Below are 25,136 nucleotides of genomic sequence, written 5' to 3'. Positions count from 1 at the left end.
ATATGGGAGAAGACCGCGCAGGGAGCAAACCAACCTAAGTAAGAGAGATCTATTCTTAATCTTCAGTGTTGGCAGTATTAGGAATTCAAGATAAGAGGGTGGGCAGCACTCATACTGTAACAACCAAATTGTATCATCATTCCATACATCATCTAGTACAAGTAAGAACGCTTCTCACTCAGCTGATCTTTAAAGATTCCTCTGTATCACATCAGTAGAAGAAAACTGACATGTTCAATTGGTAATAGATTCAGTGATCTCTGTCAAAATTTTCTTGGCATCAAAATCTGTAGAGACATGAACCCAAATTCTTTTATCAAAATACTTTTCTACAAGACCATCATTATAGAGGGGAAGCAACAAGTTGGGAAAATAGAATGGAATGATTTTGAATATCTTTCATTAGTAAAATGTCTTCTCCCACTTTTGAATTATCGAAACAAGAAGTTTATGTAAGAGGGTGAAGAAAGACTAGATTTAATTGTGTTAGAGAAAAAGTGACCTGTGCAAAGCAAGCAAGATTGGATCAAGACTGCCTACCTGTGTAATGAATGGTCTTGTTTGAGGAAGACCAAGTGTGTCGGTGTTGAAAGATTGGATCCCAAGTGTGTCGGTGTTGTGTGAAAGGATAGGTTTGTAATAAAGGGTTTGTAGGATGGCTATAGTGGGTTCTGTAGCTCAAGCATGATCCTATTGCTTTAGTTTCTTTCTTCTATTTCGTTTTTTACTAACCATCTTCTAACCCTCTTAACTTCGTTTCACCAACCTGGGTGAGTGTGTGGCTCCACAGTGTGTAGGTACAGAACCACAATTGATGCCAAGGAGGTTATTGTTGAATTTGAATTGGGCTCTTTGACGATTTTTTTCTCTCTTCTTCTTTGTTTACTGTTTCAGGTTCTCTTTCCCGCTGCTTTGTTTCTTTTCTTGATTTGGTTATACCTTTATGTTCTATGCTTGATTGATGGTAATACCTTCCAAGGACCATCTCTCTTGCTTTGGTTGTGTTACTTATTGGTATTACTTGGTCTATGCTTAATCCTCTTGTAGGGTTTTGCTTTCACGGCCTATTGCTCATTGCTTTCTCTTCAATGTCTTTCACTTCCTCTCGCTTCCGCCCAGCTGCCATTGTTAAGGATTGTCAAGCTTTTTGTTCTGGCTCGCCTTCTCTTAGTTCTGTGGTTCCTAGCATTTCTACAAGTAAGATTGGTTACAAGGAGAACCCAGTTTTGTTTGGGTTTATCGTTGGCTTCCCTAAGCCTACAAAGGAGATATTCTGCAACCATTTTTCTGTTATCTGGGAACCTCTTGGGGTCACTTCTATCACCTGGTTGGAACTTGGAAAGTTTATGGTTGAATTGGTTTCTCCGGCTGCTTGAGATAGACTGCAAGCTCTTTGCCCCTGGTGGTGTGGAAAGGCTTTGATAAATCTTGTTACACATTTATTGGATGATGAGTTATTTGCTTTTGAACGCGATATTGTGCCTCTGTGGGTTCAAGTCAGTCCCATCCCGTTGGAAGCCTACCCTTTTGATACTATAAAACAAGTTGTCTCATGTGGCAGTAAAGTTCAAGACTTGTTCCTTAACACGGCTGAGTTGGGGTTATTATCTAATGTTGCTTGGGTGAAAATCTTGTTCAAGTGGAGATGACCGATTTGTATTCATTCTAAAGTACGTAACAATAAAGGAGATTCTTTGCCTGTGTTTCTCAAATATGAGGCTTTTAAAATTTGTGGTATATGTGGACGTCTCTGTCATGAGGAGAACAATTGCCTCTCACCTTCAGGGCCTAGGTCATCCAGTAGGACCCCTTCGGTCAATTTCTTTGAGCAAGCTTTAACCTCATCACTTCGTGTAAATTTTATGGGTGTGATGGCTTCTAACTCCTTGGATAGGAATGTGGTGGACCAAGGTGATTCCCCGGTTGCTGAATCTGATCCCCTTTTGAAGTTTAATAGTGGACCAGACGGTTTAGGGAAGTTGACTGGTGATGCTGAGCTGCCTGGCTGCAATTTACCAGTGGCCTCTCCTATTGAGTTTGAGCCTAATTTTCTTACTCTTGGTGATTCGGGTGGTGAGGATTTGACCTTGGATGTTGAGGATTTTTCTTTCGGGGAGTCTCCTGGTAGTTTTCTGGAACCAGCTACTGACAACTCTATCTCAAGGTCTATCTTGTCTACCTCTTCTCCCAGTGATGATGTGTTTTTATCTTCGATTCTATCTAACTTTCAACCAAATGTGGATTTCTTTAATATTATTGACGATGTTCTTCTTGATGATGGAACAACCACGTCTAACTTGGGACCCAGTTCTGTTGTGCCAATTGTTGACTTGAATCATTTAGATTTTGATCCATCCTTGGGGATTGCTTCTGATCCTGTCATCCCCTGAGCCAAACAGAAGGGTGCCTGGTCAGGAGGCCTTAGTGGGGAATCCTCTTTGCTGCCCTATTCCTTAAAAAAGGAAAATATTGTCTCCTTTTCTCAATTCCCTTGAGTCTGAAGTCTCGGCTTTCAAAGCCCTGTTGGAACTCTCTCTTGCTGCCTCAAATGATCCCTCTTCTTTTATTTCTTTGATTAAGGATTTTATTAATGAGCTTGATGGTGATTTCCATTATGGTGGTTCGGATTTATCCTCTGATGACTGACGGCATCTCGCGTGGATCTGTACCTAGCACATCGGTGGAGATTCACACACATAACTCGGTATTCTCTTTAACTCTGTACCAGCAGTTTTTTAACTTTTTCCTTGTGTTTTTTATTATTCTGCTTAGCTTATCTATCTACATTCTAGATCTTAACAACCGTGCTTTGCATCGGTCTTTTCATCCTGGGAGAGGTTACAAATTCTGTAAGTGACTTTTCCTTTTCTATTCTCTCTTTATCCTTGTTGTCATCATGCTTATCCTCTCTTGGAATACTAGATGTTTTAACAACAACTTTACTAAAAAATGTTTATCTTCTCATTTAAATAAATTTGCGCCTAATATAGTCTTCCTTTGTGAAACTAAGTGTGTGGATCATGCTTGTTTACAGCTTAAACCTCCTATATCTGATTACAAATCTGTTTATTATATTAATAGTAATGGTTCTAGAGGAGGAAAGGGTGGACTTTGGATTCTCTCGAAACCAAGTTTAAATGTTTTGGATTCCTTCCTTGCTAACAATTTTATTGGGATTAAAATTGAGAAATGTGGTGGAAACATTTTTTGGTTAATTTGCTTATATGCACCACCACATCAGGCTGCCAGATGTCAGTGTTGGATGGAATTATTTGATTTTGTGTCCTCCTTGGACTGCATGTTTTGCATCATTGGGGATTTTAATGAAGTTCTTGCTCCTTCTGAAAAATTAGGGGGGTCTCCTTTTCAATCTTCTCCTGTAACTCAGAAACTTAAGGACCTTATTCATGATTTCTCTCTTGAGGATGTGGTTTTTCGAGGTTCTCGCTTCACTTGGACAAATAAGCAAAAACCTCCTAGACTCATCAAAGAATGTCTTGATATGGTTTTGGCTTCTCCAATGGTTCTCTTGTTTTTCCCTAGCCTTTGTTTCTAAATTATCACCAGTAGGCTCTAATCACAATCGTTGCTTCTTTCCACCTCTGGATCTCGTCCCAATTACAAACAAGTTTTTCATTTTAAGGAAGCTTGGATCTATCACCCTGAATTTTCTTCCTTTTGTTTGTCTTCTTGTAATGGTTTGCGTGAAGATCCTTTTGTTGAGAAACTTGCATCCTTCTCAAACAGGTTGAAATTTTGGAATAAAGAGGTGTTTGGGCATATTAAATTCCTTAAGAATTAAATGTTTGACAATTACCTTAGTTGCTCTGATAAGTCGGTTCGGACCAATTCATGATGGATAAAATTCATGGCCAATTGAAATGTTGGACAAATTTATTTTGATCCCAAATATTCTATTAGGACATTAGGTTAATGTGATGCAAGTTTTTGGGGTTCCCACATGTTTTTCCTTGTTGGATAATATTTTATGGCCAGATGTTCTTTGTGCCAGGGGGCACAGGCTGCGCCCAGATACATGGGGGTGGGCAAAATGACCTCCCTGCCTCCCTGAATGGCAGACCCATATGTCTGGGTGCAGGCTGTGCTGCGGCACAAAGAACATCAGCCCATATTTTATATAAGAAAAAAAAAAGAGGAAAAGGCTGGATATGCTAGCGGTATACCATAAGCTAGCACTATATATGTGTGTAGCTTACGATATACTGCTAGCATAGCCATCCCTCCCATATAAAAATAACTAAACTATTTTTCATATGGAAAAGGGTTTCCCATGCTACCAGCATGGGAAGGAGTTAGCACACCACATGAATTAGTGATCTGAAAGAAAGTATCATCCATAGGAAACCCACATATTTAAAATAGATGAAATAAAATAAAATGCATGCGAAGAGCCATCACTTTTTGTGTGAAGGTGTGCAAAAGAATTTACAAACGGATATTGTGTGGATCTTTTGCCCTTTTCGTATTCTTAAGGAATGTAAATCAAAAATCTTCAACTCTAGCACATGCTATCTTTATGTTATGAGTTTTCACATTTTTCTTTTTGTACCATTATACTTCCATTTCTAAAACCATCTAAAAATTTTCTTTTGGGTTTTCTTCCCCACCACACTATGCCTAGTGAAGTACAACGCTTCACTATTTGCCACATGAAAATACATGGTTAGTCCATGTGATAAAGGACAAGGCAAGCATCTCACTAGTACAATTTCAGCTTAAATGAGTAGAGAAAGTAGCTAAATTTACAAATGATGCCATGTTGCATTTTATGTTCATCTCCATTTGATGGCATTTTGGTAATTTTACTAAAACGTTGAATCGAAGTTTAAACAACTTTCCTTGCTTATTTTGGACTAAAATTTGTCCATTGAGATGTATGTGTGGCCCTCTATCACATGTTGGTATACTTCATTAGGTATTGTGATGCCTAGAATGACCTTTTCTGTTATGTTTTCTTTGACTATATATGAAGGGCAAAGAAAACATGTCTACACCGGCCGGCCCATTTGTTTGATGAATAAAAAGGGGTGGGAAAGTTGTAAGGGTTAGTCCTACATGTTGTAGGTTAGGTTGACAAGAAAAGGAAATAATGGAATATGCATTTTGTAGTGGGTGAGATTTAGTGGGGGAGAGAGGAAATGAACATGGGGTGGGATTCCATGGGAAAGAAAAGAAATAGGAAGAGTTGAGAGATAGACTCAAAAGTAACTTGTCCATTAATAGTGCCAAAGTCCTACCAATTTGGTAGGACATTGAAAGTGAATGGGGGTGGGAAAATGGAATTTGGCTCTCCTCTAGCTGTGGCGGGAGCTAGAAGATCCAGCCCAGCAAAAATAGGGGTGTTTGGGTCACCCCCCCCCCCCCATGAAATGATCCAAACCCGCTCTGTTTTTGTTCGGTCGGATCCTCTAGCTCCTGCCACGGCTGGAGGAAAGCCCGGTCCGGAAAAATGAAGGGTGCCACCTCACCAGACAAGAATAAATACATTGAATGAGTTTGTCTAGAAGTTTTCCATCCTCATCTAACCAAAAAGTCACCTTAGTGATAGTTTATGGGAAACAAATACAAGTGTCCCACCCTTTTTTTCCTGTTCCATTTTTCTCCGTCAAACAAATAGGACCTACAGTAATGAATCATTTACCCTTCATGCCAATTTCACAGGAAATCTTAATCATTTATCCTTGATGCATGGGCATTTTTCCCTTGTATTTTTAGTGATACATTTGACTTTCAAAATGTAATGAATCTTTAATTTAAAGTTTTATACTATCATATATCTAACTCTAATTGCGTTCAAATTTAACAAATAATCAAGGTACCATAGGATTTAATTGTACATAAATTTACACCCTAACTGATCTACCATATGGTGATTATTACGACAGGCCATTTAATATATTATGGTAAAACACAGTACTAATCAACCCCAAAACTATTATTCAAACACATATTACCAAAATCAACTTGCTTGAATATTCAAATTCATAAATGATAGTTTTCTCTCACCACAGAATTAGTTAGGAAAAAAAAAAGCATGACAATGGTAGCAATAAGGGTCCACCATGTGGACAATGAGTTGCTCAGTTGGTTAGCACATGTCTAGTTGTAGCAAGCCTTAGGTCTTGATCTTGATTTTGAATCCTTCCCATTGCATTTGCAGTGTTCGTTACAACTGTCCCAACCCTAGCTATCCTTTTGGGCATGGTTTTGGGTATTGGCCGTAGATCCATTGTATCAAGCGACCCGTATTGGTATTAGCCGACATCAATATTAATACCAATGCTAAATCGGTACATGGTACAAACCTCTCTTAGAAAAAACATGTTTAAAATTCCATTTTAAACACCTCTTTGTTTTTTACCGTTTTAAACATGTTTCGTCGTATATTTTTCAAAGATACGAAAAAAAAAGTCAAAAACAGCAAGCATTATCATTTTACATGTTATAAACACGTTTATGTGTTTTTTGACTTTTTTTTAAGATCTTAGACTTGTTGAACAATAGTTTACTTAACTGACCATAGATCATTCTCTCTTGAGCTCTGAGACACCTGATTCTTTCACTGAAGTAAAGATGACTCGAAGGGTTAGAATTTTCATGATATCATCTTCAAGTCAAGATCAATGCACAGACATCGAAATAGAAAACATGTTTTTCAAATAAAAATTTCTCAATTTATATATGAATAGTGCTTCTTTTTTTGTATTGTTTCTTTTTTAAATGTAAACATTTAAATCTCTTCGGTTTTTGTTTTTTATCATTCTCTATCTTTTTTATTATTTTATTTATTTTATCATTTAAAACCCGTACAATAAAAGTTCATTTTTTTTGCCGTTCCTGTTTTGTTGTAACTATGGTATTGAGACGGGGTATAATTAGGGGTGTAAATGAATAGCTGAAATCTGTTTTCGAATCCGTGTCCGTATCCGTTTAACACTATTTGAATCCGTCCGAAAGCTAAACGGATACAGATATGGATAGGCTATAGCTATCTGAAAAGCTATATTTACATGTAAACGGATAAAATATTCGATCTGTATTCGTGTTCGTATCCGTTTAGCATAATCTGAATCTATTCGAAAACTAATTAAATGGAGATGCGGATATAGCACTATTCGAGCCGAATCTGATCCGTTTACATTCCTAGATATAATGATCAAAATACCCTATGGAATCGATATATTTTAAGGTAAAATGGGGAAAAAAAAAACCACCAGCAACCTATCAGAGTTGCTTTCGGGCATTTAAAACCGTGCTCCACTCTTTTGGCACATCAAACTTGAAAAGCTAACGAAAAAACAGCGATTATGGGGTCAATCAATCAATCAATCAATTAAAAGTGAAAGTGGTCCTAATTATTCTCAATTCCCAAAACAAAATTAATTTTGAATGCAAAGAATCCACTTTTATGTTTGTTCAAATGATCAAATGATCAATTGATCATTGATCAGCCACCCACTTGTAGTGAATGATGTGCACAAGTAGTTTCCTTGTCTTCAGTCTTCACCAGTCGTCGACGTAAGACTGCCGTGGGTCGATAGACTCGAGACAACGCGTTTAGGTCCCTTTGAGCTAAACTGAACTCAAGCGACATATACACTCGCCAAGTTAATGGCAATTGGACTACATGGGCATGGTTCTAAGTATGGTACCGTATCGGTGGGCCGAAATGGTCCAGTGTCTGAACCTATTCTGTTTTCAACAACCCACCTAAGGGCTTAGCATGTATGTTGTCACTTGTCACTCTAAGAAAAGTTTTTTTTTAATTTTTTTTTTTCTGAAAAAAAGAATATTACCTAGTCGTGTGGCCAACGTGACTCTTGTGCCAAACTGCCATATCCCTATGAAAAGGCAGAAATCTTGTCCAAGTTGATGCTTGTACGCTTCCATTGGCTAATGTGCAGGCTCTAGAAGCCTAGGCAGCGTTCTCTCTCACTTTTTTTTTTCGCCAGAGGGTGGGGGGGATGAGACGCTCACTACTTAATCATGTGGCCAGTGTGGCTCCTACACCTAGACATAGAACCACCATGCCCCATGGAAAGTACCGCCCTACACCCCATGGATGGGCAGAATCCCGCTCAGGTCAATGCTTGCACGGTTCCATGGATCCAGCTCCTTTGTAGCGCAGGGGTGCACAACAGATCTTGTGGCACAACATCAGTGCTCGTCTCGTGGATGAGCTCCCATTTGGACGGCGTGGACCAAGCTAGAAATCCGAATTTCAAAATTAAGAAATCCTCCTATCCATCGCATGTGCACAACGCTTAGGATTTCCAGCTTGATCCACGCCGTTTAAATGGAAACTAGTCCATGTGGCGAGCTCTAGTGCCACGCCACAAGATTTATAATGCACCCGCACGCTACAAAGGAGCCCAATTCTGCTTCCATTGGTCAGCGTAGGTGCTGGCTAGAGGCCCAAGCAGCATTCTCTCGTTTTTTTTGTGGTGTGGTGTGGGGGGGAGGAGGTGAGAAGTTATTTTGGTTTACCCACCAAAGAACGTCTACGCTCACGTTATCTTTTTTTTTTTCCAGTAATAATCTACCCTCACATTATCAATGGAGTCTTTTATCTCCTTGCATGGCCGAACGATGACGACAGGGTCAAAATTTAGTGGCTTTGCGACATGAGCATGGTTTGAGGAATCGGTATTGGATCGATCGGATTAGCCGATTCCTCCTGGCCAATCCTATATTAATTGAATGGTACGGATAAGGGTAAAAATATAAAAAATTAATTCATTTTTTCATTTAAAAAAATAGATAAATTTATTCGATACGAACTGATACCAATCCTGATAACAATACTGATTACTAAAATTAACCCTACTTGGGAGCCTCTGACTCTTATGTGGGGCTTCAGCTTTCTATTGTATCGCACAGTACATGGCCTTCGCCTTCATTTATGTCATTACTTGGCAAACTTTTCTTCTCATTTTGCAGACGTCAATGCGGTTCAAACTCATATGTAGCTTCACCTCACCTAGAAGTGATGGTTTGATTGATGGGAATGAACTATATGTGCATTTCAAATTAATTAATTACCTTTTATTTTGTTCTTCAAATGTTTAAAACAAATATATAAAAAGGTTTTTAAAAATAAGTTGAACGTAACATATTATTATTTCATTAACAAAAAGTGTAATTGACATGTACATTTTTTCGAGTATGTATATAAATGATATTATTACTCTTATTGGAAAAAAAAATTTGTGTCATGCCAAAGGTAAAAATGTAAGGTTAAAAATTATTTGGCATTTTGAGTAGTGTCAATAAGAAAATCTCTTGACAAAAAGAGGCATATGATTGAAGTTTGTAAGAATCCATTAATCTAACTTGTTTCTTTCTTTTCTTGTTATTTCTTACGTGTTATTTCTTTTCTTAATAACAAGGGGTGCGTATGTCCTCATCAAAAACCCAAAAAAAAAAAAAAAAAGGCATGTGTATGTAATGTTAAAAATAAAAATAAACTTTTGATATTTTTATATTTCTTTGAAATATATTTATGTAACGTCTGATCTTTTTTTTTGGAAACCGATAAAAAAAAAACGTGCTTGTTGAACATTTGAGAAAAATATTAAAAGTGATTTAACAAAAATTAGGCAATAAAAAATATCCAACTTATACAAGTCTTAACTCTCAATTCTCCACCGCCACCCTGTCGCCAATACCATCACCACCACAAAACATAAGATATACTTCTATTAAGATACATTTCATAAGTGTTTCTGTTCTTTTTTAATTGTAGAAATATTTTTTTTTACAATTTAACTATACAGAATTTGTTGATACAAAAATATTCCAAATGAACAAAAATACAAAAAAAAAAAAATTTATTTATGATTCAGAAATACTAATTTGGAACAGAAAGGTCACCATACACAACCCTTAGAGTCTTAGACGCTTGGATGGAAAAACAATGGATGTTGCAACCCACTTTTTCTTTTTTTAGATGTCTGTGGATTCTCTTCCTTAGGTAAATGGATTATTGATTAGTTACTTTGCTAATAGTAAAATTAAGAGGAAAAGAATATTACCGGATTGTGCAGCCCATAGCTCCTATGCCTAGACATAGAAACACACAAAAGTATCGCAATACCCTCATGGAAAGACAAAACTTCAATTCAAGAAAATCCTTAAGTGTGATCCCATTGACCAGCACACGCTTGCAAGCTCTGGAGGCCAGGCAGCGATATCTTTCCCCAAAGTTTTTTTGCTATTTTTTTTTAAGTTGAAACATCTTTCCCCACAATTAAATAGGTGTTTTGGCACAGGCTGTGAAATGAAATTATGAAAAGACACAAATTAACCAAGAAAATTATTGTTTCCCAGGGAAAAAAGTGGGCTTTGTGTTGACCCATTGGAAGAGCCCGTGCTCTCTCTCTCTCTCTCTCTCTCTCTCTCTTTCCCTTGTCGGAGGGTCATGGGTCCAATCCCGGAAAAGAAGATGGGTCGGATCTTGGTCTGGATCCTCTAAATGTTGCTATCATTCCCTTGTGGTGAAGGCTTGTGGCCATTGTTCCAGTCAGGATTAGACCCAAACCTTTCCAGTTGGGGTTTGTGTCGATCAATTAACGGGGTACCTAGTCATGCCCGGCCCCACACACACTGTGTCGCATGCAGGTTTGGCCAACATTAGTGGTGGAAATATTTAAGCAGATCTGGATCTGATCTCAGATTTTCAGGCTATATACCATCATACCTGGCCCAAGCTGTGCCAGTTATATAATGGGCAAGGATAATGCATGCTGGAGTCCAGCCCACAGGTTTGGACGGATGGGAAAAAATAAAGTTTAGAATATGAATAATAAAAGGGAAATAAGATTTTGGGGAATTTTTTTTAAAATAAGTAAAGAATAAAAGATTTAAGGGTCTCTGGTTGGATTTTTAATTTAATTAAAAATTTTTTTTTTAATAAGTTACTAAATAGTTTTTTTTTTTTTTTATCAAAAAACTAAATTTGTTTTGTTTCATCAATTGAAAATATTTCAAGAATAAGAAAACCATTGGTGCTTCAATTTTAAGGATAGATTCTCTATATTTGATGGAAATTTTAATTTTAATAATATATTAAGGGTCTCTTTGGTTGGATTTCTTTTTTCATTTTAGATTGATTTATTGAAATAAATTTAATAAATACTTTTGATGCACCAATTGAAAATATTTCAAGAATGAGAAATTCATTGGGTGGTTCAATTTTAAGAATAAATTCTCCATATTTGATGGTAGTTCGATTTTAAGAATAGATTCTTCATGTTTGATGATGATGATAAGTATCCAAAGGCGATATTGTTTCATACGCACGTAGACATAGAGAGAGAGAGATGGCTTCCCATATATTTCAAGATTTCTACTTTACTTCATTTCAATATCTCTGAAATTGGGAGTAAAATCATCCAAAGAAAACCATAAGTTAAATCAGGTGGGGCCCAAGCTCTTCTCTCTAATCTTTGTTTGGATCGGATCGGTATCGGCATCGGTCATGACCAATCCCGAGATTAGACCTATCCGTCAAGGTATTTTCGTATCGTTCCCTAGATCGGTCAACTCAGTTGGAGTGATCGATTCAATCTGATACTTGCCATTTTTTTTTAAGGTTTTTTATTGATATTTTAGGTATTTTGAACTTATTTTTTTAATTTTACCGATTCATACCGATTTTAATATTATATTACTATTTTGACCAATCCAAGCCGGATCCAGAAAAACCTGGATTTTGATCATTTTTTATCCATCCAAGTCAAATTTGACGATCCGGATATCGATCCGGATCGGTAATAGCCATGGTCGATCCGCCATGGCCGATCCTGAGTCCCATACCTGGATTTTGACATGGGAGTTGCAGGTCTACTGGACTGGACCACACAAGAGATTTTTTGAGTATTTATTTTGTCACTTTGACAGAAAAAAAAAAAAAAAATCATAAAAGAATTTATCATCTTCAAATACCCTTTCTTGTCACTTTCCTTCATCACCCAAATTCTCTCTCCCTCTTCTCCGCTCCAGAGATTCACCCATAGACACACTCAATGTGGGTTGAAATGTGCTGCGCCTCCTTGGAAACATAAATCCACTGAAAATGGACCGGGGCACTTTGGTAACATAAATCCACTGAATTTCTTATCAATTCCTTCCACATGATAATTTGTGAACTTCTAAAATTCACTAATGTACTTACTGCTAAAAAGATAATTGAAAAGGCTTTTTTGGAATTTAGACTTTAGAGTTTAGAGGAAACACTTTAAAATAATTTTGGGGCAAGAGATTGTTGTCTGATCCTGTAGCGTTTGCACCAGCATGATGATCAATGAGAGTGCACACAAGGACATCAACATAAATGTGATTTTTTATTTCATAAGGATAGAAAAGTACTTTCACAGACTCATGTGTTTGGGCAAAGAACCACACAATTGAGTAGGGTTCTTTTCCACAATAATTTTTAACAAAACTATCCATTAGAGAAATAGATAACCAAATTCAGATTGATTATGATTTGTGCCACATATCCTGAGAACCATTTAAACATTTAAAATTATTCATATTTTTCTGTTTGATAGAACTAATTCCTCCATGGAAAAAACTGTTGTCCGGAGTCTCTTAGGTCTATTGTAATAATTTTTCCCTCTTATGAATAAATAAAATTTTGCCCCCATCCGTAGGATTTTTGCGTCAAAAAGGAATTAATAAATAAAAGTCTTCCATCGCCTGAACTTCAACAATCTTCATCTTGTGAGGAATGAGATTGGAAAGTAAGTTGCGAGAGTCAAGTATTGCATGTATCCCATGGAGAAAATGGACAGTTCCTTCAGCACGCTAGCAGTGTCCATTGGAATGCACCTCCTAGTCAGAAAGTGATTCTCTCATATAAGTGTTGAGATCGAGAGATCTCACAAGAAAGGTGATTTGAGATATAAAAATTTGAAGAATAAATTACGAGGTTCAAAAACTTTGTGCAAAAATAATTGCGGAAGCGATTAAGTGGAGAACACAACCGTCCCATTGTGATCTTTTGATTGCTTCAAATGAAACCGGGTTTTGGAGAAAATATATCCAATATCTCCAACACTACTTGTGGATAAGTAGTCGATATTATTTCTATATTTTAATCAAAGGACCGAGTTTTGGGGGTATTGAAGGGTATTTTGGCGAATATATTAAAACTTAGGAGGAGTTTTTGAATCCTAAGATGGTGGGATTCCATTCATCAAGTAGTGGAGGGAAACTTAGTCCTTTAATCAAAACCAACCCATGTTAGAATGATCAATGTAATTAGGGAAGCAATTTTCTGTTTGGGACACTCCCATGTATCTATCTCTTTCCTCCACAAAACTAGGAGGCAGAGGTGTTTTTTCATATGGGGAGGAGAGAGATAGACTCATGGGAGTGCTGGTGTAAGCCACACACCCGGACAGAGTTCTTTTTCCCATGTAATTAAATGGCTTAAAAGGGAGTCAGCTCAGTTGGCAAAAGACCAACTCTTCAAATAAGAGGTCATGAGTTCAAACCACCGTGGGGCTTATCCCCATCTCCTATCTGGCTATCCCCCCCCCCCTGAATTTTTTTCCGCTACTATAACTACAGTGCTGCTATACTCATCGACGATGCTGCAAGTGCCATGTGTGCATAGAGGGCCCCACATGGCATCTGCAACGTCGCACGATGAGTACAGCAACAGATAATGAACCCCCCTATTAAAGTTCTTCAATTCAAAAAAATAAAAATAAAAAATAAATGACTTATAGATTTGAAAGACAGTTACATGAGAATAAGAAAAGGGTTTGTCTAGTTGTGACACTTTTGTAACCAATTTTCAAATGCCTACAATGGCGTAGACATTATTGGTTGGGGAAAAAAAATCAATTGGTGGGTCCAAACAAATGGAGGTGGGAGAAATGACTGCCCCATCCTTGAAAAACGGAAATGTTGCTCCCACGTGGCACAGAGAACAATGACCCTTTCGAAAAAGTATCATGTGCCATTAAGACATAAATGAAATTAATTTCTATGGAAACCCATTAATGACATAGATAATGACTAGAAAAGATGAATGGTATGTATCTTTTAGCACTTTGGTGATCTCAGACCATCACACTAACAACAACACATTCGATTTGATGGAAGTCCACAACTTAAAAAATGCACCAATAATAAAAAAATTGAACGTGATTTAATAGTAGTCATTGTACTCGCTTAATGATCTTAGATAAAAAAAAACACCCAATAAGTCTAAATTTTTAAGTATTCAAATAACTTTCCAAACATACAAATAATTGAATATATATTCTTAATTCCTAAGTACACAAATAATCAAACATCAACCTTTATTTTTTTGTAATTAAGACTTTACCCTCATAAATTATAACTCTTACGTATTAATTCTTAAAACGGCCCTAGCGGTTCCAGTTCCAAACGATTCTTTATTAGTCTTTCAGTTCCGGAATAGTTCTCAATTTCGATCCCATTTTGACACCCTCACCATTCATCACTTTGGTTACAATAAGATGCACCTGTTTTCCAAATATTTATCTAGTATGTTATAGGTTACTTTTACCACTATTGCCCTAAAAATCACCTTTCATTGGGGCAAAGTCATGTATAATGATGGAAGACAAACATCTCTTGCAACTGCAAGGTGTTTGTACACGGCCTAACAGGCATACTATGTTTCAAGTGTTTCTATGAGATCCACGGCCCGTTCTAGTTGGTCTATCTCGAAATAGGTAATGCAATGGGACAGAGCCCACCACGTTTTCGCAGCTGTCGTTCTCAGTGGGTCTCACTTTGGCGGTAGGTAGCCCTTTCCAATCTGTTCAGGGATCCTCTTTGCTCCAGGGTTTTTGTCTGGCGGCAGATAATCCTTTCTTGACGGCTTTCACTCTACTTAATGTAGCCCTTTCTGTGACTCGAACCCGTGACGTGGTGCCTATCTTTGATACGAAATGTTAGGTACTTGGCCGTTACGTCAAAAATTCCAGAGCTAATGGAATGTGTTAAATCAAGCCCTTTAACCTATCTCATACTAGGCTGCCCCAATCTAACGCCCATACACTAGAGTGGACCCCATTATGCACATAACAAGTGTCCTTGCCTTCCGACCACAGCTCTTATCCCCTACCTGTGGCCACTCTTCCTCTTTGTGGTCCTGTCCTACCCGGTGTCGGGTTCTTATTATATCTATATTGATGCCTATCTTTCTCTAAGGCCTCGAGTTATGGGTATGGGCATCTCTACATGGTGACTACTGAGCATGCTTTTCCTAACTCACTATTGTTGGACAAGTAATGGTCATTCATTTGGGTTTAAAAGCGACAATTAATGATGGGCTTCATTGGATTGTCATCCTGTTTGATTGCCATGTGCTTGTCAACTGTCTTTTGGATTCTTTGGTCCCCCCTAGTTGAAGTCTCCACTATTATGTTGGATATGAGGTTTTTCCTACGTCCATTTGAATCTTTTTCTTTCTCTTATGGAAACAAAGAAGACAATGCTTGTACCTATGCTATCTCCAAATGAGCTTTGTGCTACCATCGTTTGGATTTGTCGAAGAACTCTCGCAGTGATGGGAGCCTCGTGCACTGGGTACACCCTTTTTGCTCCTGCTCGTGAATTTCAACTCCCAAGTCCTAAGCAACTCAACCACTTTACTTTCTGTTTCTGCATCCTAACCATTCAATCCTGATCAGACAGCTATTCCAGGCTGGCCCACTGTACTGTGAGCCATGTTATTGTTATATTACTAGAACCGTTGGATCAAAATCGTAGGATTGAGATTTGTACTCAAGATGCAAGCTACTCGTTTTATGAATTGCTGCCGTGCCGCGTCTAATAGGGTTAGATAGCTTCACTCAAAAACACCCGAATGAGTTGATTTGAGAACCCTATTCTCTTTACCCAAAAAAAAAAAATAAGTACCCCATTCAATGGGAGCCACTCCACATTATGAAATTTTTATATTTGTGGCTTCTTCCAACCAAAATAAGTTGGTTTTTTTTTTCCTCATCAAAAAAGTTGGATTTTTGAGATATGACTTATTTTCTCTTTGAAAAAGTGGATTTTCTAGAGATGACCCTACCCACCTCTCTTGTAAATAGGTTGACCTTAAGACTTGAAGTGGACCCTAACATCATTATTTGTTCAAAGCTAAGAACCCCACACCATGAACCTTGAAGGGTGTCAAATCGGTCCGGTACTGGTATTTGATCCGATTTTGCTTCGGTTTATATTTTGATAAGGTTAAAATCAAAATTGAACTAGATAGAAAACAGTTAAAATAAAAATCGTCTTGCATTCAATTCAGTTTCTATTCAATTTTTGTTATCCAGTATAGTGTCGATTTTGAAAAAGAGATTTGCAATTCCGATTTGTAATATATTTAATTTTGGTTCACATTCGGTTTCACCTTGTATTCTTTAAGTCAATTCTTTTTACACCTCGTTTGAGAGCATGATTAAATATGTAATCTAAACCATCTCAATATTTATTGCAGATTCTCTTACTGTACTTTATAACATCATAAAAAACCCATCTTAGAAATACAGTCCCTTAGAAACACAGAACCAACCATTGCTTGAACATAAGGCAATGCAGAAAATTGAGTTTATTTGATCTGATTTATCGGTTCCTATTCGGTTTAGAATAAGGGTGTAAGTTTGGTCTTGTTGGCCCAAGCCTGGCCTAGCCTGGGCTGCCTTGAGCATGAACATGGCCCAGTTTGAGATACCTTGGCCTTGCGAGGGCTCGTCAAGAGCTTGGAATTTTCTAGGTTTGAGTCAAGGCCGAACAGAGCAAGGATTGGAGCTTGGCTTGAGCTCGGCCCAGTCTAGCTCAGCCCATCTCTGTCTTCTTCTCTCTGGTCTAGCCCAACCCCTCTATCTCCCTTCCCCCCTTCCCATGTTCAGGGCCAATTAGGGTCAGCTCGGCTCAACCTTGAGGGCAGGTCAGAATTGGATTTTTTAGGGGCCCTGAGTCAAGGTTGGGTCGGGTTTATACCCAGTTAAGGGAACTTAGTGTTGGCCTGGGTTTTAAAAAACTCAGTCCAACCCGACCTTGTTGCAACCTTAGTTTAGGACTGTCGATTTTTCAATGCAAATCAAAATCAAACCGAGAAGAAAACCTATGAAATCATAATCGATTCATTTGTTCATGTTCCAATTCGATTCGATCATAACTGTTGGTTTTGATTCCGATATTCGGTTCCAATTCTATTTTGACAGCCTTTGTCTACAATCTACTACAAAACTCTCTCCGTGTGTGCATGCATGCATGCGTGCGCATGTGTGTGAAGTCGAAAATTATCAAGTGCATCAATGAATGGATCCGGATCCTCTATTTCCAAGCAGTCCCTACTTCCTATTGTCGTACACCTTGGACACAGTACGGCGGTCTTTTCGCTGCCTTGTTATGTCTAGAGCGCACACGACAGTAGGGACAGCTCGGCGGTAGAAGACCCCGACGCTCAATGAAGATGATTCACTTGTTTGTGTGAGATATCAACTCTCAAGTCCAAAAATATCAAGTGTAATCATTAATTGTGAATCACTAACATACAAAAAATTTAAATAAGGCAAACAATGTGTCATCTACGAGGAGAGGCTCTACTAAAAGATCCTTGAATAGTTGAATCTTGAATCTGTACAAAATCTAGCATCTTCTAGTAGCTTTCCTCGTAGAAGAAACTTGCCTGCCTTATTTTCATTGGTGTATGATAGTTCATCACCACCATTGATTTGCACTTGATGATTATCGACTTCAGTTGCGATATCATCCATAAATATAGCATCATCTCTTTTATCTATGAAGTTGCAAACTATTTGTTATGTAAATTAATCATCACCCGTTAGGGCGTTACCTGAACGGAGATGGGAATATAGTGGAAGGATCTCGTACGAATTTGATTATAAGTTTTACAAATTCAAACGATCGTCTCAATCTCTAAATTGAAAGACTTGTCCATGGAGAACTCCAAACTACAAATCTTGGGGAACAGTTGAAATTCCACAGAGAACACACTAGTAACTTGGTGAACGGTTGAGTGAGAGAGAAAACTCAATGTTGCAAGAATGTAATTAGGTTTTGAGGTGACTTGATTATTTTAATCCCCACCTCCTCACAGTGTCTCACTCTAAATAGAATAAGCAGAGAGGGTAGAGGTCTATTAGGGAAAGACCACTCCCTTAAGTGATCGACCCATCAACTGCCCCATGAGTGGATGCCAAACCTGAACAATATATGTTTTAACCAGTAAAACCTAAAATGTTTAACAAAAAAACATTATTCCTATTTGTCAATCATGCTTTGTTGTTGTCTTGGTTCCATTCCATTTCTCAAAAGACAAAATAAAAAACATAAACATTAGAAAGAATTAATACATGAAAGGGAGATTTTTGTTCTAAAGCCAGTTGAATTTTCAAACAAGAGTATAGCTCCAAAGCTCAATAATACCCGATGGGTCCATACAATATTGCCTTCTCAGACAAAACCATTTTGAATCCTTTCACCGCTTTGTATGATTGATATGTTTGGTTTGTGTCCCAGACTGGAATCAATGGTGTATCCATTGTTTGTTTCACACTATAACCTAACAGTCTCTTTCTCTCGTACAGCTTAAATCTATCAAGGCCTTACCATGCAAATAATGGTTGTCATCACTAGTATTGTCATTTTCAAATTTGAATTCTTATATCAATGAAACTATGAGTACCATGAATATAATTTATCAACAATCAATCATGGCCATTAGATAAATGGATTCTTCTCGTTTATTAATTATAATCGATTAAAATAAATATTTAGGGAAAAAGATCCTTGCTAGGTTGTGTGGATCATGTGTCAGGACACAGGAGCGCATGAAACTATTGTCTTACCTCCCATGAAATCAAAAACCTCATCCATGATGATGCCCCTATGTACACACTGATTGCCCCCCACATTGATGCAGGGATCACGCAACTTGGCAATGATCTCTCACCCAATTGTTTAATACTTATTTTTGGGTTTTTTTTTGGCTTGATATTTTGGGCATCTTAGTGTGTATAGAAAAAAGGTGTCAGTTTCACCCCCCCCGAAAAAAAAGGTGGTAAGTATATAGAATCGGACATGGGATGAGTTTTCACCGAATGTGATCCAACTAGAAAATAATTGAAACCCAAAAAATTGGAATTAGAATGAACGAAAAAATATTTTCTAAAATATGTGATTTTTTTAATTTTTAATTCAATAAACTAGATTATGCAAGAAAGTGCAAGCTCTATTGATTTTCATCTATTTACTGACTAAAAGAATAAAACAATGGTAAAAATAAAGATCAAATCATAGTTGGAAACCAAGTTTTACAACTTGATTCGTTCTTTTCAAAACTTTTGTGAGTTGGGTGAATCAAACCTGGCTAGGGTGAGTCATAGTTTTTTTAATATCTTCCTTCTCCTTTTTCACGTGAGGAGGGATAAGGGAGGCTATGGTTGCTTCACACTAAGAAGAAGAAAAATGATTCATATTGAAGACAACAAACAAAAAATCTAGGATTTCATATTATTTTTAATTGACTCGAGTGGACTCGCCGGAGTCATCAAATATGATTTAATGAGCGATTCAAAAAAAGGTTGCATGAATCAATTCGAATTAGATTTTGACTCGGATTCAGCCGATTCTAATTAGAATCAGGTGATTCACCGGATTCTCATACTTCAAACCGTGGTGGATAGATTGTTTACCAAAACAAAAAAGGATAGATTATCCAAAAAGCCAATGTTTGGTTGCAAAAGGCAAATATAGCCTGAACCTCTACTTAAACCCAAAGCATGATCAAAAAAAATTCCAAATCACATATAGGAACAAAAAGAGAAGTAACCATAAGGAAAGCTTACCAAAAATTCCCTTTTTTATCTTCAATAATTACTTTATAAATTTTTGCAACATTAACTCGTGTATGTTAACATCTTACGTGCCCCCCACCATTTCCATTTTCCACCAACCAAACATGTAAGTGCAAAGCTAATCTTTCCTCTTTAGATTTTATAATCCAGATTAAAGATACTTTAACAGGTCAAAAACAATTTTTTAAAAATCAAGGCTTTTTCGTAATTATCTCCTAAAAGAATCCCAATCTATGGCCGATTTGAACGACGAGAAAAACTAACAAAACAATGCCATCCCCCGCTCTCAAAAATCCAACACGAAAGGAAGGAATTATGGAACTTTAGAAACTTTAGTGGACCCCACACATCAAGAATCCGTTTTTGATAAGGGAAAGAAAGAAAAACAAAACTCAAATCTTGTTGAAAAGCGAGAGAGAGAGAGACGCAGAAGATCGAGAGAGAGAGAGAGAGAGAGGAGGCGATGCAGCAGCGAAGTAGGAGAGGAAGCAGAGCAGCGGCGGAAGCAGATCGTTCGGTTGTGGAAAACCTTGTTGGCGGAAGAAACCCTAACCCTAAATGCCATATACGCAGGGATTAAAACCTAAGAAGCCGTTGAACAAGCCTTCAAGCTGTCCAGAACTCTGGTTCAAAGAAAAAGTTCTTAAACATGTTGTTTTCAAGATGCAGTTGGATTCTCTCACCAGAGCACAATCACCAGACCACAAAGCTTCAACAGAGTTGGAGAAGAAAGTAGCCCTAAATTTCTCGAGAATCGACCTCACCTCTCTATTATCCGACGAGCTTCTCCTCCGAATCTTCTCCAACCTTCCGGACTCCCAACGGAAATCTAATTCTCTTGTTTGCAAGCGATGGATGTTCCTGCAAGGCCGCTTGGTTCACTCCGTCAAGCTGCTTGACTGGGATTTCCTCGTATCGGGTCGACTTCTCTCACGTTTCCCCAACCTCACCGATGTTGATCTCGTTGCCGCCTGCATTGACTCGCCAAGGAATTCTGGAATCCTACTGACCCATAAATTATTATCAGTTCACATTGATGCTGATTTCTTGCCTGGTAGGTTTGTCCCCGAGGATAATTTGCTGCCACCGGCTTTGATTGATCGAGGGCTTCGAGCTCTTGCCCGGGGATGCCCTAATTTGCGGAAACTTGTTCTTATTGCTGCCACCGAGTCTGGTTTGTCGAGCGTTGCCGAGGAGTGCCCAACGTTGCAGGAATTGGAGCTGCACCATTGCACGGATCTCGCATTGCATGGGATTTCCGCTTGTAAGAATCTCCAGATCCTGAAATTGATTGGGACTGTGGATGGTTTCTATAGTTCTGTGCTTTCGGATATCGGTTTGACGTTCTTGGCAAACGGTTGTAAGCGTCTTGTGAAGCTTGAGCTGAGCGGATGCGAGGGGAGCTACGATGGAATCAAAGCTATTGGCCAATGCTGCCATATGCTCGAGGAGCTCATACTTTGCGACCACAGGATGGATGGTGGGTGGATGTCAGCCTTGTCGTTCTGTGAAAATTTGAAGACTTTGAGGCTTCAGTCGTGCAAGAGGATTGATCCCACACCAGGGCCTGTTGAACATTTGGGGTCTTTGCCGACTCTTGAACGATTGCAGCTGCAGAGGTGCCAACTGCGAGATCAGCAGAGTGTTAAGTCGTTGTTTTTGATATGTGACACTGTCAGGGAGATGGATTTTCAGGACTGTTGGGGTTTGGATAATGAGATGTTCAGCTTTGCAAGTCAATGCAGGTACCGGTTCTCTTATTCTGTCTCTCTGCACTGTTGCTCATTTGTGCTTTCCAGGCGTTATGTTTGCTAAGAGGATGATTCCAATAATGTACTTTAGTTGTGCAGCTGAGAAGGAAATGCTAATTAAATGTTAAATGTACAGTGTTGAAGTATACATCTCAGGTTCTTTCTGTTTAGCAATACCATTAAAATTTTTCTTGGTAAGAATTTCAGATGGCAAGGATAGATCAGAACGGTTGGGTTATTTTGTTTTTGTCCTCAGCACCTTAGTATTGCAATTTCCTTTATGAAGGGACCGTTGCTTGTAAGGAAAGGGTTAACGTATGTTATACACTATTAATCATCATCTTCATCATCAAATAACTTACCTAGGTGATTATATGCCTTGACAGAGGAGGATGGTGGATGCTTCAGGTTTGCTGTTGGCATGTACAATAAGTGTTTAGGAAAAACCTTTTTGGATCCTGAAAATCCTTTTTTTGACCCGGAGTGGAATCACTAGGCTGATTTATGTAGCCACTCACAAATAGTTGTGATATGTTGTAGTGACTTGAGTTGAGTTGGGTACAAAAAGAGAAGTATGGCATAGAATGTTGATCTGTTATGCTTTACACGTTTTACATTTTTTTTTCTAAGAGAATGATTTGCAAGAATGCTATTAAATATCAAATGAACAATTTTGATATTTATATTGAGATCTCTCATGCTAAAACAGTATGTTTTCTTGTAAGAGTTACAGTTGGTAAAAGGGATATCAAACTTGCAAAGTTATCTTGTTTTTACTTCAGCAATTTAGTTCTGTAGTTTCCTTTTAACAAGAGGCTGCATCGTGTTGAGTGTAGGGTCGAATCTCATTTTAAATGCTATCAGATTGACTAAAGTCATTGTAATCATCAAAATAATGTACCTAAAAAGGGTGGATGCATCAGGTTGGAACATGCAGAAAACCTTTAGCCAGGGATCTTCAAACTTCATTATTTCTGAACAGAATTCATGCACTGACAACAAGTGGTTGGGATAACACTAAGTTGAGTTAGAGTTGGGTAGAACAAGGAGGAGAAGCATGGTATAAAGTGTTGAATTGGACCATGTATACCACTTCAGGAACCATGACATCCGCTTGCTCAGTGGCTTTTCGAATTATATAGAAATACTTCCAATCAAAGTTATGTTAGACATCCACTACTGTAGTTTAGCCTCTTCTAGTAATCTAGCAATCAGGAACTCATGCTGCTCATCAGATACAACTTGTTTTGAACTAAATAACAAGAACATGGGAGTTTTCTCATGAGCCATACATGTCATCAGAAACAAATTATTTTCTTAATAGATGTTGGTGGGTTTTTTTTTTAAAATAATTAACAGTACGTAAAAGGATATTGAGAAGAAAATTAAGTTGATCCTCATAGCCATTTCTTAATTGGGCTCGTAATTCTACTCTTTTCATGATTACATTTTGTAATTTGACATGGCTTTTTGCACAGGCAACAAAATAATTAGTGACTTCAAGAAATCCATGACAGAAATCGATTTTTTTGCTTTGACAGTTTATTGGTTGGAGTTTTGATGGGTGATTTACTTTCTTTGCAGGAGGGTAAAGTTTCTATCTTTGGAAGGATGCTCTTTGCTAACAACAGATGGTCTAGAGTCAGTAATTCTCTCTTGGAAGGAGCTTCAAAGTCTTAGAGTAGTCTCATGTAATAATATAAAGGACAGTGAAGTCACTCCTGCTCTGTCGAGCTTGTTTTCAGTTCTAAAGGAGTTGAAATGGAGACCAGATTCCCGATCTCTTATTTCATCAGGCCTTGCAGGAACTGGAGTAGGAAAGAAAGGGGGTAAAATTTTCAAGAGAATATGAAGCCTGAACTTGCTATCTGATGTGGAGTACCTGAGCTTCTTTTAAATGTATACTCAGCTGAATCAATTGGCGGCAACCAACGAATTCATGAAAAAAAAATTCAGCAACAATTGAAATCATTGCAGCGATGGCACACTGCCAACATGCTGTAATCGTTCTCATGGTACTTCAAGAAGGTTAACATGGTAGTTAACAGAGGATGATAACCAGCCAGGAGAGCTAAAGTTGTAGAAATGTCAATCCTTCTTCACCTTTTCGTAATGCATGTTCATTTGAGTTTCGATTCTCAGGCCCAGATTACTCCATTGATGTATTTACCCTGTTGCTTTCTGTGTGTGTCATATATCATTTTTCTTTGTTAACAAGGATAGGTATGCTAATCCTTTCCCTTCTAGTATTTGAAACAAGTGACCAGAAGGGATGATATCTTTGTATAACAGTAGTTCATTTATAGTAAGCTGTGTCTTTCTTGAACATCATGCTTAGGGCCCTTACATTCTGAACTTAAACTAATATAAGAGGAAATGGTTGGGTAATTTTTGTTGGGGATGAAATTAATCTTTAAACGTATTAAATGTGACTCAACAATGGATAAGGTAAGGTCTAATGATGGCTTTGGGTAGGTTCAAATTTACGAGTTGTGAAGGATCGAAGGATCGAACCTGTACATAACTTTTGGGAAATTTCACGACTTTTGCAACAATCCGAGTGCAATTCGTAGCTTCTGGAATTCTGGTACATTTTGGGAATTTTTGAATTCTTTTTGGGATTTTCTATTCTCATTGGCTTTTTCCAAGATTTGGGGCATGAGGGGCTACTGAGGGATTGCCTATTAGAGGAGAGAGAATAGAGCTTACGGTTTTTTACATTTTGGTAGAAGAGAATAGAGCTTACAAAACCAGGGCTCTAGGATTTTCAGAATGTCTGAGGTATGCTAAATAAGGAACCCGAGAGGTCCTATTTTTAAGAAAAAGATGGAGAAACCAAGCAAGATTAGAGGATCTAAATAATCCATGGGGAGGTCCAGCAGTGCCACCTAGCCTCCTAAGGAGATGATGCCAGGTGGTAGATCCAAGGGCTAAAAAAGTGGGCCCTAGAGGCCCAAGGTGATCACCTTTTTTCAGCAGTTTTATGGAATTGATTCCGGGAGATCTGTCTGACCATCAGATTTTGACGATCAACATATCATTCAGAAAGGATATTGAGAAGACTACCCAATGATGTAATAATCAACCACAAATTTGTCCAGGAACATTGTAAAATCCGCAATAAATTTAAATTTTTGGAACTTGTGTGATTTTAGGTTTCAGTCCTGTGTCGATGCTTGCTTCAATGTTATGGGTTGCATCGGTCGAGGTACTAGACCAACCATCTAACACACCTATGGAGGATTCCGGGGAGGAGTCTTCTCAACCTGCCCTTCTAGAGTCAGAGAACCCTGGTGGGGTCCCGCATCTGAGCTACCTGTGTCAGATATGCTACCTGGAGGGGATGCGGAACCTATCCCTTAACTAACTTATTGTAAGTATGAACTTATTTGTGTATTCGTTTGCCGATTATATGACCAATTAGACTTTTAGGGGTATTCTGGTCATTTTATCCCTGTGGGACCCACATCCCCAATGGATATTCCAATTCCAAGCA

At 38.1% G+C, this 25,136-nt stretch overlaps 1 protein-coding gene across 1 annotated transcript; it reads left to right on the top strand.

Moving 5' to 3' along the window:
• Positions 1–20,277: 20,277 nt before the first annotated feature.
• Positions 20,278–24,001, top strand: LOC122643650 (F-box protein At5g51370-like). Its single transcript, XM_043837257.1, has 2 exons — positions 20,278–21,634; positions 23,225–24,001. The coding sequence occupies exons 1-2, from the start codon at positions 20,448–20,450 to the stop codon at positions 23,490–23,492; spliced, it is 1,455 nt and encodes a 484-aa protein (XP_043693192.1). The 5' UTR covers positions 20,278–20,447; the 3' UTR covers positions 23,493–24,001.
• Positions 24,002–25,136: the final 1,135 nt, after the last annotated feature.

The sequence above is a fragment of the Telopea speciosissima genome, chromosome 1 (genome assembly GCF_018873765.1).
Source record: "Telopea speciosissima isolate NSW1024214 ecotype Mountain lineage chromosome 1, Tspe_v1, whole genome shotgun sequence".
Lineage (NCBI taxonomy): Eukaryota > Viridiplantae > Streptophyta > Magnoliopsida > Proteales > Proteaceae > Telopea > Telopea speciosissima.
The sequence above is the reverse complement of the archived record's forward strand: the minus strand, read 5'-3'. Positions and strand labels throughout refer to the sequence as shown.

What these genes read in the sequence shown, in the direction of transcription:
- LOC122643650 (XM_043837257.1), top strand. Translation starts at nt 20,448, where the DNA reads ATGCCATATACGCAGGGATTAAAACCTAAGAAGCCGTTGAACAAGCCT. An exon ending in AGCTTTGCAAGTCAATGCAG is followed by an intron (nt 21,635 to 23,224) that starts GTACCGGTTCTC and finishes CTTTCTTTGCAG; the next exon opens with GAGGGTAAAGTTTCTATCTT.